At 45.0% G+C, this 13,336-nt stretch overlaps 1 protein-coding gene across 2 annotated transcripts in view; it reads right to left on the reverse strand.

The window, feature by feature from the left end:
* Positions 1–13,336, reverse strand: part of RAD54L2 (RAD54 like 2) — a 1,034,525-nt gene that overhangs the window by 303,537 nt on the left and 717,652 nt on the right. For both annotated transcript variants that reach the window (XM_086938836.1, XM_086938837.1), the window contains exon 15: positions 12,723–12,822. In XM_086938836.1, coding sequence (XP_086794962.1) covers positions 12,723–12,822 — 100 coding nt within the window. The remainder of the gene's footprint in view (positions 1–12,722; positions 12,823–13,336) is intronic.

Here is a 13,336-nt window from a genome sequence, read left to right on the forward strand (position 1 = left end):
TAAATGGTGGATCCGTCCGTCACATTGTCTCACACCATTACCCCCTCACCTTTTTGCTTTTGAACTAGATTGCATGATTAGTGATTTTTAGGTCACCACATATGTACCACTCGGGGAGTTAGCATCTCCTTACGCAATAACGGATGGGGCACATACGTCACTCGCCCCTGAGACATAGGTCTTTTTCTCTACACTATGACGTATGTCTCACCGGGTGCCCCTTACGTTCTGGGCTATACATGAAAATGGATGCCGTATGAATTCTCTACAAATATTCACATCATGTCAGATGTTCTATTGTATTTTTTTTGTATCTTTTTCCAGCCCTGAGGAGTCGCGGACCCACTGTTCCTAACGCGATGAAACACGTGTCTGCTGGTTGTGGAAACATTAAACCATTGAAACTACGATACTGTGCCAAGAATTTGCTTGTTTTATGTTTATGTTGACTTTGGCTTATTTGAATTGTGTTCTAGACATATACACAACTGCAAAAGATTTTGATTGTGTGTGCATAAGGCATTTCTGTAGTTACTGTTTGGGTATGTTAGTTTAGTATGACATACTGTTGAGCGGTTAGGGGGTCTTCTCCGCTCGCCTTGTGCACCACAAACTATTTTAGTCCCAGGAACCTTCGCGTCCACTTCTGGCAGAGTGCCCACTTTACACTGGGATACATAAAAACCCTTTTTTCTGGTAATTACGCATTACAAAGGCTGCCAGGCCTTTGAATCTACCCTGCTGCAGTTGGCTCTTCCTGGCCTGGGGGAGGTGTGAATACATCGACCCAGGAAAGGCTTTGTTTCTGGGATCAGGGAGCGAAGGCTCCCACCCTATGGGTCCAGAAACATGTCTCGTGGTGGCAGGCTGGTGTGTACCAGTCAGGGAACCCACCAGAGGTTTGTCGTTTTTCAGGGGGGCTTATCCAAGATGCCCTCTGTGTGCCTTTTTACATTACATCCCACACTGGCATCAGTGTGGGTTAAATGTGCTGAGCAGTTTGATACCAAACTTCTCAGTTTTCTGTGTAGTCATTATGGTGCTGTGGAGTTCGTAATAAGCTCCCAGCACCATATACTTCTAATAGAAGCACTGCACTTACACTGTCTAAGAATGGACTTAGACATAGTAGGGGTACAGGGCTCATGCACCTGTACCCTCACCACTGGTATAGGGCACCCAGCTAGAGGGGTGACTGATCTATGCCAGGGCAGCGGGTTGTATGCATGGCACACAGGTGTCCCATGTCGACTCCTCACTTTGTTCTGAACCAAAACAGGCAGCCTGCAAAGGCAGCGTGTTTGTGTAAAGGTACAGGGCCTCCAAGGGTGGCATGATAAGTGCTGCAGCCCTTAGAGGTCTTCTGAAGTCACAGTGCCCTGAGTACCAGTGCTACCATTTACCAGGGGCTGACCTGTGGCTAGAGATACCAATTGGGTTAGTTTTGGGGAAAGAACACAGGCCCTGGGAACCTGATTGGCAGGGACCCAGGGAACTTAGAGTCAAAGTGCATCAGTAGTCTGGCAAAAAGTGTGTGTGTGTGTGTGGGGGGGGGGGGTTTGGGGTTACTGCAACAGAAACCCACTGTCCTACAACAAGCCAAGCCGTTCTGCTGAATCAGATGGCTCCAGCTTCTTCGACTAATACCCGCGTTGTGGAGGGGGAGATGGAAACTTCTACTGACTTCTTGCTGGTTGTGCCTTCATCTTCCTCAAATGCAGACATTGAGTATGATTCTCCCCCTATTGAGGTCTTTGTTGACGTTCCTGACAGTACTGTCCATCTTCTATCTGAGGCTTCACAGCCCCCAATGTTGTGCTTGGGAGCTAGCGGTTATTACATGGATCGTACAAGTTTCTCAAACGATTCATCACCTTGGTCCGTATCTGCGCCTGCTCGACCCAGTTTTTTTATCACCTGGTTTAAAAAGACTTACCTGATCCCTCCCTGGACATACATCTGGATAGTGCTCACACCTATCTTCCTTTTGATGTCGATTGGGTTTGTGACAGTCTTCTTCTTGCTGATCCATGGTCCATATTTGCCTGAACGCTCTGCAGTAAAGTTGGTTGATGGCGTTCTGACTCCCCATACATCGTCCCATATCATGAAACGTGATCAAGCCCTCGTGAACATTCCGGCCTTTCCCATTGCTGATGCCATCATTTGGGATAAAGTTGCATTCGATATCCATGGACCAATGGAGGTCCTGAACTTTCCATACATGTTACGCTTTTCACTAGGAGATGTGGTAACACAGGACATACATTCAGACAAATGGATGTTCAGGCAATTTATTCTTTGTTTTCGGATTTAAAATATTATGCTACTTTTAAAGCAGAAGATTTGTATTTGAATTCAGCCAACCATGCAGATTTATTCTGTTACCAACATTATGGCCATCATTTCTTGCATTAAACAAACCCGTTCTGACTGATTTTTAATTATACCAAGTGGGAAAATTGTCCGACTCCTATACTGGGGATTTCACATACTTTCCAAAGTAAATTCACATACTTTCCAGATTATAATGCGTCCAATCCAGCGTCCTATTTCTATAAATTCAATTTGCCATCTCAATATAAATTCATGTTAACTCACACAACATTGATTTACTCCAATTCCTTAAGGACTGATTTAGCCTTATATGGTTACTTACACTGGAAAAATACCATTGATTTGAAATCCATTTGGAGCACTAAAGATTTGGCAGGTTCAAGGTACTGAAGCTCTGCAACATGCATGTCTAATTCCCACTCAAATTTTGTTTTTAAATGACACAGTGCACTTGTTTATGGGTTGGATACGACCAAAAATCTGAATGTTCCTTCCATTCCTTCATTGGCTGAGTATGCTACATGGCATAAACACACCAATCATACTATTGATGCACTGCTTGCCCTGTTCAGAAATGGTAGTATAAATGTTTCTGATGTCGACCCTTTGGGATGGTTGTTAAGGCGCATAGGTCTAATGTATGTCAAGTACGTTTTCTTAATACCACCACAGGTTTCACACAAAGCAGACCTGATCAGCGTTTTCCGCATTCTCATTCTGTAACCACGTACTCGGTGCAAGTTGTGTCAGCAGTGGTGGAGTCATTCCACACTAGCATCAGTTTAACAACACTTGTCACTTTTGTCAAGCAACACTAATTTGTCTGATTTTATTTTAGGGCCTAAATCACCTCGAACAAAGTGATTTATTTATAAGGTATATAATGAGTTATGGAAATTATCGTAGATGGAAGCTGCGGCATGTCTGCACCAAATTGCCCAAGCTAATTTGGAAAAAGTACTTGCTGTTGTAGATAATTATCCTCCCGTATTTACACCTAGGATAATATTGTATCATCTGTTACTGATATTATTACAAAATGATGTTTCTGTGTTGTATTGGGGGCAAAATCAACTGCGCTCTGTAATGCAGTTTGCATGGACAGTACAAACGATCAAAATGGGAAAAGTTCTGTGGGATTATTTGAATGCTTCTGCTCTGTTTTTGCCGTTTAATTTAACTGATAAACAGAGATGCATGTTCATGAAAGACGCTACTTACACACTTTTACATATTGAACAATTAGAACAATTGTTGTTTTCTGTAGCAGAGACTGATTCAGCTGTGTGGTTAATACATGTTGTTATTTCCCTGCCCTTCTCACTATTTCAGTTCACTTCTTGCATGAAACACATCCCAGTTGGCTGCTTTGAACCCCTGGGCAGTGCTTTTATTTATGAATTATGGTCTATACCCTCCACATACAGATGTCTGCTTGTGGATAATGTGGTTTACCCAACAGTGGAGGATTGTGATTCCACAGTGGGACATTTCCTGGTTTGCAAACAAGTTAAGCTGCACTGTGCCCGTAACGTATCTGCGCCTAATCTGGCATGTTTTTTTAAAGGCACGCCAGTCCCAGCTATTATTCGTACACTCACGTTGCTTTCCAATGGCAGATATTTTCTTTTGAATAACCATGACTGCTGTGGCTTACGAGCCGGTATACTGTATATAGTAACTGTTTTACAACGGGTTACTTGTTGCAGCAATATCCTTTTTCCACCCACGCATGGGATTGTATAGTACGCTTTGGCCTTCTATTCATACTTAGAAAACAGATTTCAATAAACTAAGCAGACTCAAAGTGCTATTGTTTCAACAACAAGTGGCTCTCACATCAGTGCGAGAGACATTCGAATTGCAGGTGGAGAGAACTGCAAGATACACTAACTACTAAAAACCAATCTCTCACTCCATTTTGGGGAATTAACACACCAAATATTCAATGCGTCTGATACTGAAGCCCTTGCTCATATTTTTTTTTTAACTTGTAGGATCTGGCCTTCTGTCCTCTTTTCAGATGATTTTTGGAGTAATACCAGCATTTATTCATTCTATTTTTTCCACCGCATTCGGAGGGTATCCATTGATCCTCTTGCTGGCGTGTGGCGTGCTGGTACTTCTGCTCCCGTTATGCAATGGCTGCCCATCTTGTGGTACTGCACAGACCTGGCCAGTTGAGACTGTACCGTACCCGAATGCAACAACTGTTTGGATGTTTGCCATAGGCAACGCTTTGAGTGAGTTACGGACGTACTTTTTGCGTCACCTACTTCACTTGCGTGCAACCTGAGTTCTATTGCCGACGTTGTCCTTTCTATTGGGCATTGGATTTATGCCTCTCCAATGCATCCAGCACAGACCCAGATTATGATCTGTTAATGGGTCTATTATTGGCACATGACCAAGCCGGTTCTGGGGACGGCGGTTTAATGCTTGCGGCAGCACTTGGGAGTGTTGGCAGACTAGAACACCTGTGCGGCTGCACAGCGCCTCTTGCACGGAGTTTCATCGAATATCACACAAGTTGCCTGGTTATGCTCCTGGAAGCTTCGGAGTATGAGGAACACATATGTTCATTCGATCTGCTAAACTGGATGGCATCCCTCTTTGCTATGAATGACAGGGATGACCTTTTGGAACAAATTGCATTCCTCGGTTCACGTAATCAGATGAATTTTACGGACTCGCCTTGATAATATTTTAAACTAGAAATGTTTGAATTTTTTGAATTTGGCTCTTTTACAATACATTTTCTTTTTACTCTGCTTGCTTTTGGACTCTTTTTTCTGTTTTGCTACGATCTGGCCAAGGGCAGGGTGTCACGTGGCCTATAGGGACATTGTCGACATAGCTAAGTTAGCATGAGCCCAGCAGCCATGATGCTGCTTTTGCGCACATTACTACCTGGCTTTATTTTTCAAGACTCTGTTCATGCCTTTCACAGGAGAACCGTCTGCTTGGTGCGTCCTCTGCTTATTCCTGGAGTTTAGTCTGAACACTGGAAGCAAGGTCGATAAACAATGCCCCTTGTTGTTCTGTTCCGGTTATTCCCTGGCACCTAGACAAAACTTGCAAACACAGCTGTTGCTGGAGACTCGTACTTTGATATTCTGTAGATGTATGTTTAGGTAACCCTTGGAGAGGGAGCTTTCCAGGGAGAAGAGCCATGTTGTCCTATGATGCAGATATACCGTCAAGGCACAAAGGTATGGGGTCTGCTGGCAAAGCCTAGAGATCTTCTATTATATAATAATACTCCTTCTTGCCAAGGGGACGGTGGTTAGGCCTTATAGTCCTTTATTGACTGCCTTTATATGATGACATCTCCCTTTATGATATATGGCCTTGCTGCAATGCATTTATGCATTTTGTTGCTGGTTGTGGCTCAAATACTGTGTTTTATGCCACGATAGTTAAAATAAAAATTTTAAACTGTCTTCATGTTTCAGTAAGTTCTTATTGTGAAAAGATACGAGAGTGTCAGCGAAAACGTGTGTCTTGTTACCACCATTCCTGAGATATCAGGGAGTCTTGTGTTGTGGGGTGTCTGATTATTTGCTTCTTTATGAGCGGGTTGTTTTTTCCTCATTTCACTTATTCGCACAAGTTCTTAGCCATCACGAGGTTCGTCTGGAATAATAATCCACAATGTTTTCAAGGCTCTAAAGTCACTTGTCCTAATCTATTTCAAATGTGGTGATAATTCCAACACACAAGGTGTATAAACGAAGAGGTTCGTGTGTCGCACTATTTGTTTCCATAAGACGTCCACAGACAGAACCAAAATCTCTGTCGCCGTATATTAAACCATAAAATTCACAGCCACGTACAAATATAAATGCCTCTAGCGCGTGTCTGTGAATTTCGTGGTTTAATATACGGCGACAGACCGAGATTTTGGTTCCGTCTGTATGAATAAGAGAAAAGAGGAAAAGGATAAAAGAAACAAAGAACCTCATCAATTTGTTTTGCTTCATGACTAAGTGGACTTACTTATGCTACTGCTGTCATATTTTCAAAAGTAACGTGTGCTGGGGATTGTAATTGTCTTTATTTGGAGTTTTTTGCCAAAGGTTTGGGGAGGCCGGTGGTTCCCACTTTACAGCACCGTTGTTCTGTTGTAGATATTTGGTGAAATCACCCTTGTGGCACCAGTTTCCTTAACAGTATACCACCAACCTTTTGTCATATGATAGGGAAGAGAACAATGTACCCAGCACCGTCTGTGTTATGACAAAACAGGTAGAAAGGGTTTTGAGTACAGTCTGATGACCAACTGGGTCAAAAGCTAGCTGTTGATATATGACGGAGAACCAGGAGGGTGAGGATCATCGCTGCGAATTAACTTCAGGGTATAAACGATAACCTGGAATGTGGTGGTTCGGTGCTGCAGCAGAGGGAATCGTGATTGGTATGAGTGAAGCAGTTTGTAGTGGTTGATGTGCTCATTAGTTGGAATCAACATTGTTCTTTCCATCAACTTGGTGAGAAACCGAGCCGAGTTTTTGGTAGTTGACTTCTAAGTGAGATTATTTTCAGTAGAGGAAAAGTTTTTGGTTTTTGAGGGGAGTTGAGAAGATGCTGATGTGTGCAGAGGGAAGTGATGTTGATGATCAAGTCAGAAGTGTTTGCAGCTGGTAAGGGATTCGAAAAATGGAGTATACCACAATGATGTGGAGCTGCTTTGGAGAATTTGACGATGTTGACAGGATTATGTTTGGATAAAGGCTAGGGTATTGCTAGGAAGGTTAAAGAGAAGTCTTAAGATCAATGTAGTGGCATGAGGTAGATGCATTTAGGATAAAGGAGGAATACGTGCATTTAATCCTAGTTCTCCTTCTGGGGAATCTTTATAGACATGAGCACTAGATTGTTCCCCCCAGGCCATTTAAAAAAGGCATATGGGAAAAAACACTAATATACCTTTTATTTGGGAAATGCAATTTGTTTTTTAAACAAAGGCCTGATGTGCCGTACTAGCACATTTCCAGGTATTTTTTTTTACTTTAAAATCAATTGTCTTTAAAATCGAGTCTCAAGAAATGAAAACTAGTGACCTGAAAAAACATGGATAACGTAATTTAATAGGCTTGTGCCAGGAAGGGTGAGTAAACTGTGGTGCTTCTTTAGGCACATTATCCCAACATTCCCTGTAGGTTGCAGCTGAGCCAGTTCTTTTTCACAGTGAAAAAGGATTATGTTAGAAACACTGTTGCTTCTTCTGGGAGCATGGCAGAGTGGGTGATTGCTTAGGACTATAACGAAGATTCCCCTGGGGGAAATGTTCATTATTAGTCATTAGCACTGAAAAGAATAGCAAGCAAATCCATTTAAAAGAGAACAGGGGTGTGTTCAAGATGGCGGATGACTGAGACCTCCTTCTGGTCTCTCCATGTCACTGCCACTATAGCACCGTGTTTTTAGCCCGACCGCCCCCATCCAGACTATCCTACTTCGTAGCCCCCTGAGGTATTGAGGCGGGCAACCATCACGCCGTTCCCAGAGAGGCCCTCGGAGGTCGGAAGGGGCTGGAATGTGAGACCGGAGATAGCCCAGCACGCTCCCTCTCCTAAGCATCACTAACGACCACATGGGAGGCCCCAGGGAAGAGCTTACTATCCCGGTGGCTGCTGGTGCCCGGCCCTTTGTGGTTTTGCCTGGGAGACTGGTGGGGTGGGCCTGCGCCTGGGCTGGAACCCGAGCTGCACTGCAGGGTCGCAAGAGGCCACGATTGACCAGGCCTTAGTGAAGCACGGAAGGAGGCAGTCTTCCTCACCAGATGAACGTCTGACTGGGATGCACACGCGTCCCCCCCCCCCAATACTGCAGCAAATCCACTACAAGGAATTGAAAAGTGGGAAAGGGCAGTGTCTCCCGTACCTCCCTTTCCTGGTGACCCTTCCAGAGACCCCAAAGATCTGCACTATCTAATTTGAGCCCGTGCATATGAGCCCCATATGACCTGCTGCAGATGGCGGATGCCTTCTGCCGAGGTATTGGGCCAAAGGCCATCTTCCCGAGGTGTTGTGGCCGGTCGGTTCCCCGGCGGTGCTACCTGGAGACCCCGCATCTAGACCTAGAAACAGAGGGACATAGCTCTTTACTGAGAGCGAACCTCGACTCCCCCACGAAGGGCGATGCATGAATACTCACCGCCCCTGTGCCGGTCATTCTCCCAGATCCCTCTGACGGTGCGCACCGGCAGATTTGCACTATGGTGATAACCTGAGCAAAAAAAGACCGCAACCTCAAGGACATGTTTGGGAAGCAGGGGGGAGCGGTAACAGATGAGAAGCAATCGGAAGCGGGCGGAGAGCCCAAGGTAGACCCAGAGGACGGAGGTGGACCCATCACAAAGTCTTTTCTGAAATCCCTTTTCACATCGCTCAGAGGCAATATCCAGTGCATGAAGGCAGAACTGGCAGCAGACCTACGCGTGGTTCGCCGCGACTTAAGAAAGGTAGGAGACGGGGTGCCCTCAATGGAGGACCGAGAAATGACCAGAGGAGAAGAGATGGTATGGCTGCAGCAAGAGGTCTCGCGTCTTAAACAACACTTAGACCTACAGTTACATAATGAAGATATTGGAAAAGCGATCCAGCAGAAATATTCGCATATGGGGAGTGCCAGCTCTCTCTCAACATATAGTTGGCCCTGTCTCTCCTAGAACAGTCAGGTTTATTGCAAGAGACACACCGACTAACCAAAGATACTCCCTGCATGATCTTGAGCTGGTTCCTCTCAGAATACTGGTCCTCTGGCCCGGCAAAGAAAAATGGAGAATCTATTCTTCTTGCCCAAAAGTTCCATGGCAAGTTTATCTCCATATTCATGGATATCAAAGGGAGAGTAATGGCGATCAGACTGCAAGGGGGAACTATCACACTCACTTTGGCAACATATATGCACCAAATGATAGGCAAAAGCCCTTCATCACTAATGCTTTGGCAAGAATTCTCACTTCCCTGACTCAGCCATTCTGATAGAAAGGGACCTCAATCTAGTCATGGACCCTGACCTGAATCGCTCTAACCAACGCTCCTCCCAACAGGGGCCATCACATCCGCCGGCCTTGAATGACTTGCTGACGGCGTGCATTCCGAAATCTGGCAACACTTCCACCCTGCAACAAGAGACTATACATTTTACTCAGCAGCTCACAAGTCATACGCTAGAATTGATCACTTTCTCACATCCCCTGCCCTTACAGCCTGTGTCAAAGAGGCGAGCATAGAACCCTGATCTTTGTGTGATCATGCCCCGATCGCTTTCACAATACAGATGAACATTGCGCAATCTCGGTCTTCGAGTTGGCGTCTGTGAGACGCTAAGCTTCAATCCACACAGTTGCGGCAATTCGCATGGATGTAGGAGCTTACCTCCGACACAGTGACAGCAAGGAGACTCGCCCCTCCTCTCATTGGGAGGTGCTTAAACTCTTACTTAGAGGTGAGCTGTTTGCTACTGTGGTGGCCAAAAATTGTCTCCGTCAGGAGAAAAGAAAACACATGAGCAAGCGGTCTCTGAACTAGGGACGCTCCACAAACGCACAGGGGCCCCAAGTGTCTGGAGGGAACTGAAGAAACAAAGACTACTACTTAGACACTGGACTTGGATCGAGCGGAATATGCCCTATTAAGACTCGGGCACAAATTCTACCGAAGCGGGGATAGATGCGGCTGAATGCTGGAACACAAACTATGTGGCAAGACTTTGGCCAGGTCCGAAGGCTCCATTCGCACTCGCAATGAGATTGAAGTTTACACAGATTCAGAGATAGCGAAGGCTTTTAAGGATTTCTAGTGCATTCTATATGCCGGCCAGTGTGATGACGCCTCGGCATCAGAGAGGAGTGATTACAGAGCTTCAGTCGGCGCCACCGATGGAGTCATTTGAGACGCTGATCAAGTACTGGCATCGCAGGTGGGAACCCCGAGAGGCTCTGCACCAGAGCTGATATGGAGCCAACAGCAGATCAAGAGGGCCTAACTAAAGCCAGGGGCGATCCCGCATGCAGGTTTTCAGTAAAGGCTCCACTGACCTCCTTGGGGCCGAAAAGCCCACTAGAAGGAGGTGGGGACCCAAAGATGGCACGAAGAGAGGAATAATATTCCTGCATCTGGTCCAAAGTAGCTCCAGCTCCAGGAAAGACAGGGAGGCGTGGGGTAGACTCTTGTCCCGACTTCGCAAACGGAGTCTGGAATGGGAGTCAAAAAAGCTGTGTCATTGGTGATGTCGAGGAATGCAGCGACTGTGACCACTTGCGTCTCAACTTACCTTGGGACATCAAGGAAGCCCATAGGAAGGGTTCCTGGAGCGGGCACTTGAACGTTCTCTGGAGCGAGAACGCGGCCGATACAAAGTCTTTGACAACCACGCTACAAAGAGTTGAATGGGGCACTTGATCAACACCTTCGGCTGAAGTTGAAGACAGGAGTGGCATTCTTCAGAATCATGGTGCTCACTGAGGCACCATTTGCACAGAGTATGAGGTTCCGAGGCCTTCTGTGGTCCACAGGAGCAACCAAAGACATTAGAAAAAGGCTCATTTATTCGTTGACAAATGTCGAGGTAGGCCAAAAAACGTCCTGAGGAGTGAGCTGCTCTCCGGATCCTTGTTGGAAGAGCAGAAAAGAAGAAACTGAGTTCCTGGGTGGCCTTATTTGGACTCCGTGGACATCACATCCGTTGGACGACGTCACTATAAAGTCACTCGTCACTCTCTGCTGAAACGCAGAGGTACTGCTGTAAACTTTATTGGATCCAGTGTGCCACCTGGGGAGAATCAAAGGCAAGGAATCTACGGCTAGATGTCTATATCAGCTGGTGCTTTTACTTTGCCACACAAGGACATCAAGCTTTTGTAGGTGAAGTTGCTGGACTATGATGAAGTCATTTATGAATAGGTCAAAAACTGTCATGTCTCTATCCATGATGAGAGCAGTAACAAACATCAAATCTGCTTGCAGGCAATTAGGAGCTTGGGAGTGTGGGAGGATGGGTCAATGAGTTTATGTAGTTGAAGTTGGAGTCAGGCTCTTGCAAGGTGATCAGTTTTCGGTACTGTACGACTGGGTCAGAGCATGGACGGCAAGTTTAGTGCAGAGAGCAAGTTCTTATTGATTTATTTGTGGGTACAGCAGTAGAATTCTGACCAACTCCGTTTTCCTGGTCATAACTGGGCCAACAAGAAGTTGCCACAGAATCTGCATTGGGCCTTTGTAGAGATGCCCAGGGGCATGCAGGAAGAGACCGAGGCAGTAAATCCTTAATATTTAGCTTCATGTTCTCTTCACTAGGAGTATGGGAAACATGGGTCCAGGGCAGACACAGACGGGTCACTCTGCAGTTGCCATTTCTTTCTTTGCACCAAGTACATGTACTTCATTTGTGACAACCTGCTTACCCAATGCTTACTACTCCACAATAAATTATAGGGGGGTGGCTTTAGGAGTTGGTGAAATCTTCCCTGCTATACACTCCATCTGACGCAACTGAAGAAAATCAAACGTGCAAAGTGACAGAGCAAAAAAAAAAAAAAAAATTCATCCCTACCGGATCTGCTGCTATGAGTCTGATCACAAGTCAAGGGCGATATTCCAATCCCTGAGCAAACAGATGTTTACAAAAAGATCGAATTCCTGAGTTGTGTGATAATGATCACACCTTATCAATTTTCCAGTTACATTTTTCATCAAGTAAGGACCTGGACAAAAGTTGAAACATGCAGAGTCCTGGCCTTAAAATACTGATACTGCATGTTATTCCTCATGTCCAAGTCGAAAACTCAGAATACAAGGTATTTAGCATACTTGGCAAATACCTCATTTCAGGGACCTGGTATTTAGTGGGTGCGGTAAACGCCTTACACTATACTGTGCAACTTGTAATCAGGGCCCAAGTCCTAATCCTGTAACACATGCAAAAGTACGTTAGACAATGGAACCTGCTACAATAAAGAGTATTTTCCAATGATATGGGCGAGGTTCAGGCTTCAACACTTTTCAAATTTGCTCACAGTTGGGATGCTGGTCTTCTGGCATGATTCAAACCTGCAAACATTTGGATAGGATGAGACAACCCTGTACAAAGCAATGTGTTAAAACGTCTTGAAATACTTGGATAGAAGTTATTGAACATGTGGAAGCTCCGAGACCAGACACCTTGGGACAGGAACGGAAAAAAGTAAGGGCGTGACTTGGCCACTGGTCCCGTCACTTTGATGGCAATAGAAACACCCTGATGTTAATAGTAATAGGCTACTTTAACAACATGATAATTACTATATGTGAAATTACGGTATGCTTTGTTTTTGTGCAAAGTAAAAATCAAAACAAAATATATTAATTTTTTAAAACCTTGAAAGCATCGATACTCACCGGGTGGAAAGCAAGAATAGCCAGGCCTGCGTATTGTTGGGGTCATTAAAGAGGTTGATCAATCGTTCCCTTTCTGAAGCAGAGGTGCTGCCGTCCAGCCCTGTAAAGGTAATAGGGGTGAAGGGCCTCAGTCCACAGGATACATTACGCAACAAACAATAATCCTACTACAAGTGAGAGCTCTTTAGTGATCAGACAATGGACTACAAAAGTCTGTCAGATGCACAAACACTGTGTGCCTTTCTTCAAAATCTTGAAACTGGTAGCACAGATAATGAAAGCATAGGCCTCTTTGAATGGACACCATTGTTCATCAGCATCAGCGCCTGATACTCTGCAGCACAATCACAAGCAATGATCTGCCATTGCAGCCCAACTCTAAGCTACAGAAAAGATTATGGAACAACCCTCTGAACCGGACATAATCAGTTGAGGAAACCAAGGTTCTCCTGGACTAATTAAAGTCAGTTGTGTGCAAACTTTAGAAAAGTCTATGCACATCCTATTCCAGTGTCAATTACTCAGGAAAGAGGAGTACAGATCCTCAAAGGCAGTTCCAAAACTTTTATCTGTAGAACGTTTGACCTCTAGATAATGGATTGTGCATTTGAATA

Source organism: Lissotriton vulgaris, chromosome 9, assembly GCF_964263255.1.
Source record: "Lissotriton vulgaris chromosome 9, aLisVul1.2, whole genome shotgun sequence".
NCBI lineage: Eukaryota > Metazoa > Chordata > Amphibia > Caudata > Salamandridae > Lissotriton > Lissotriton vulgaris.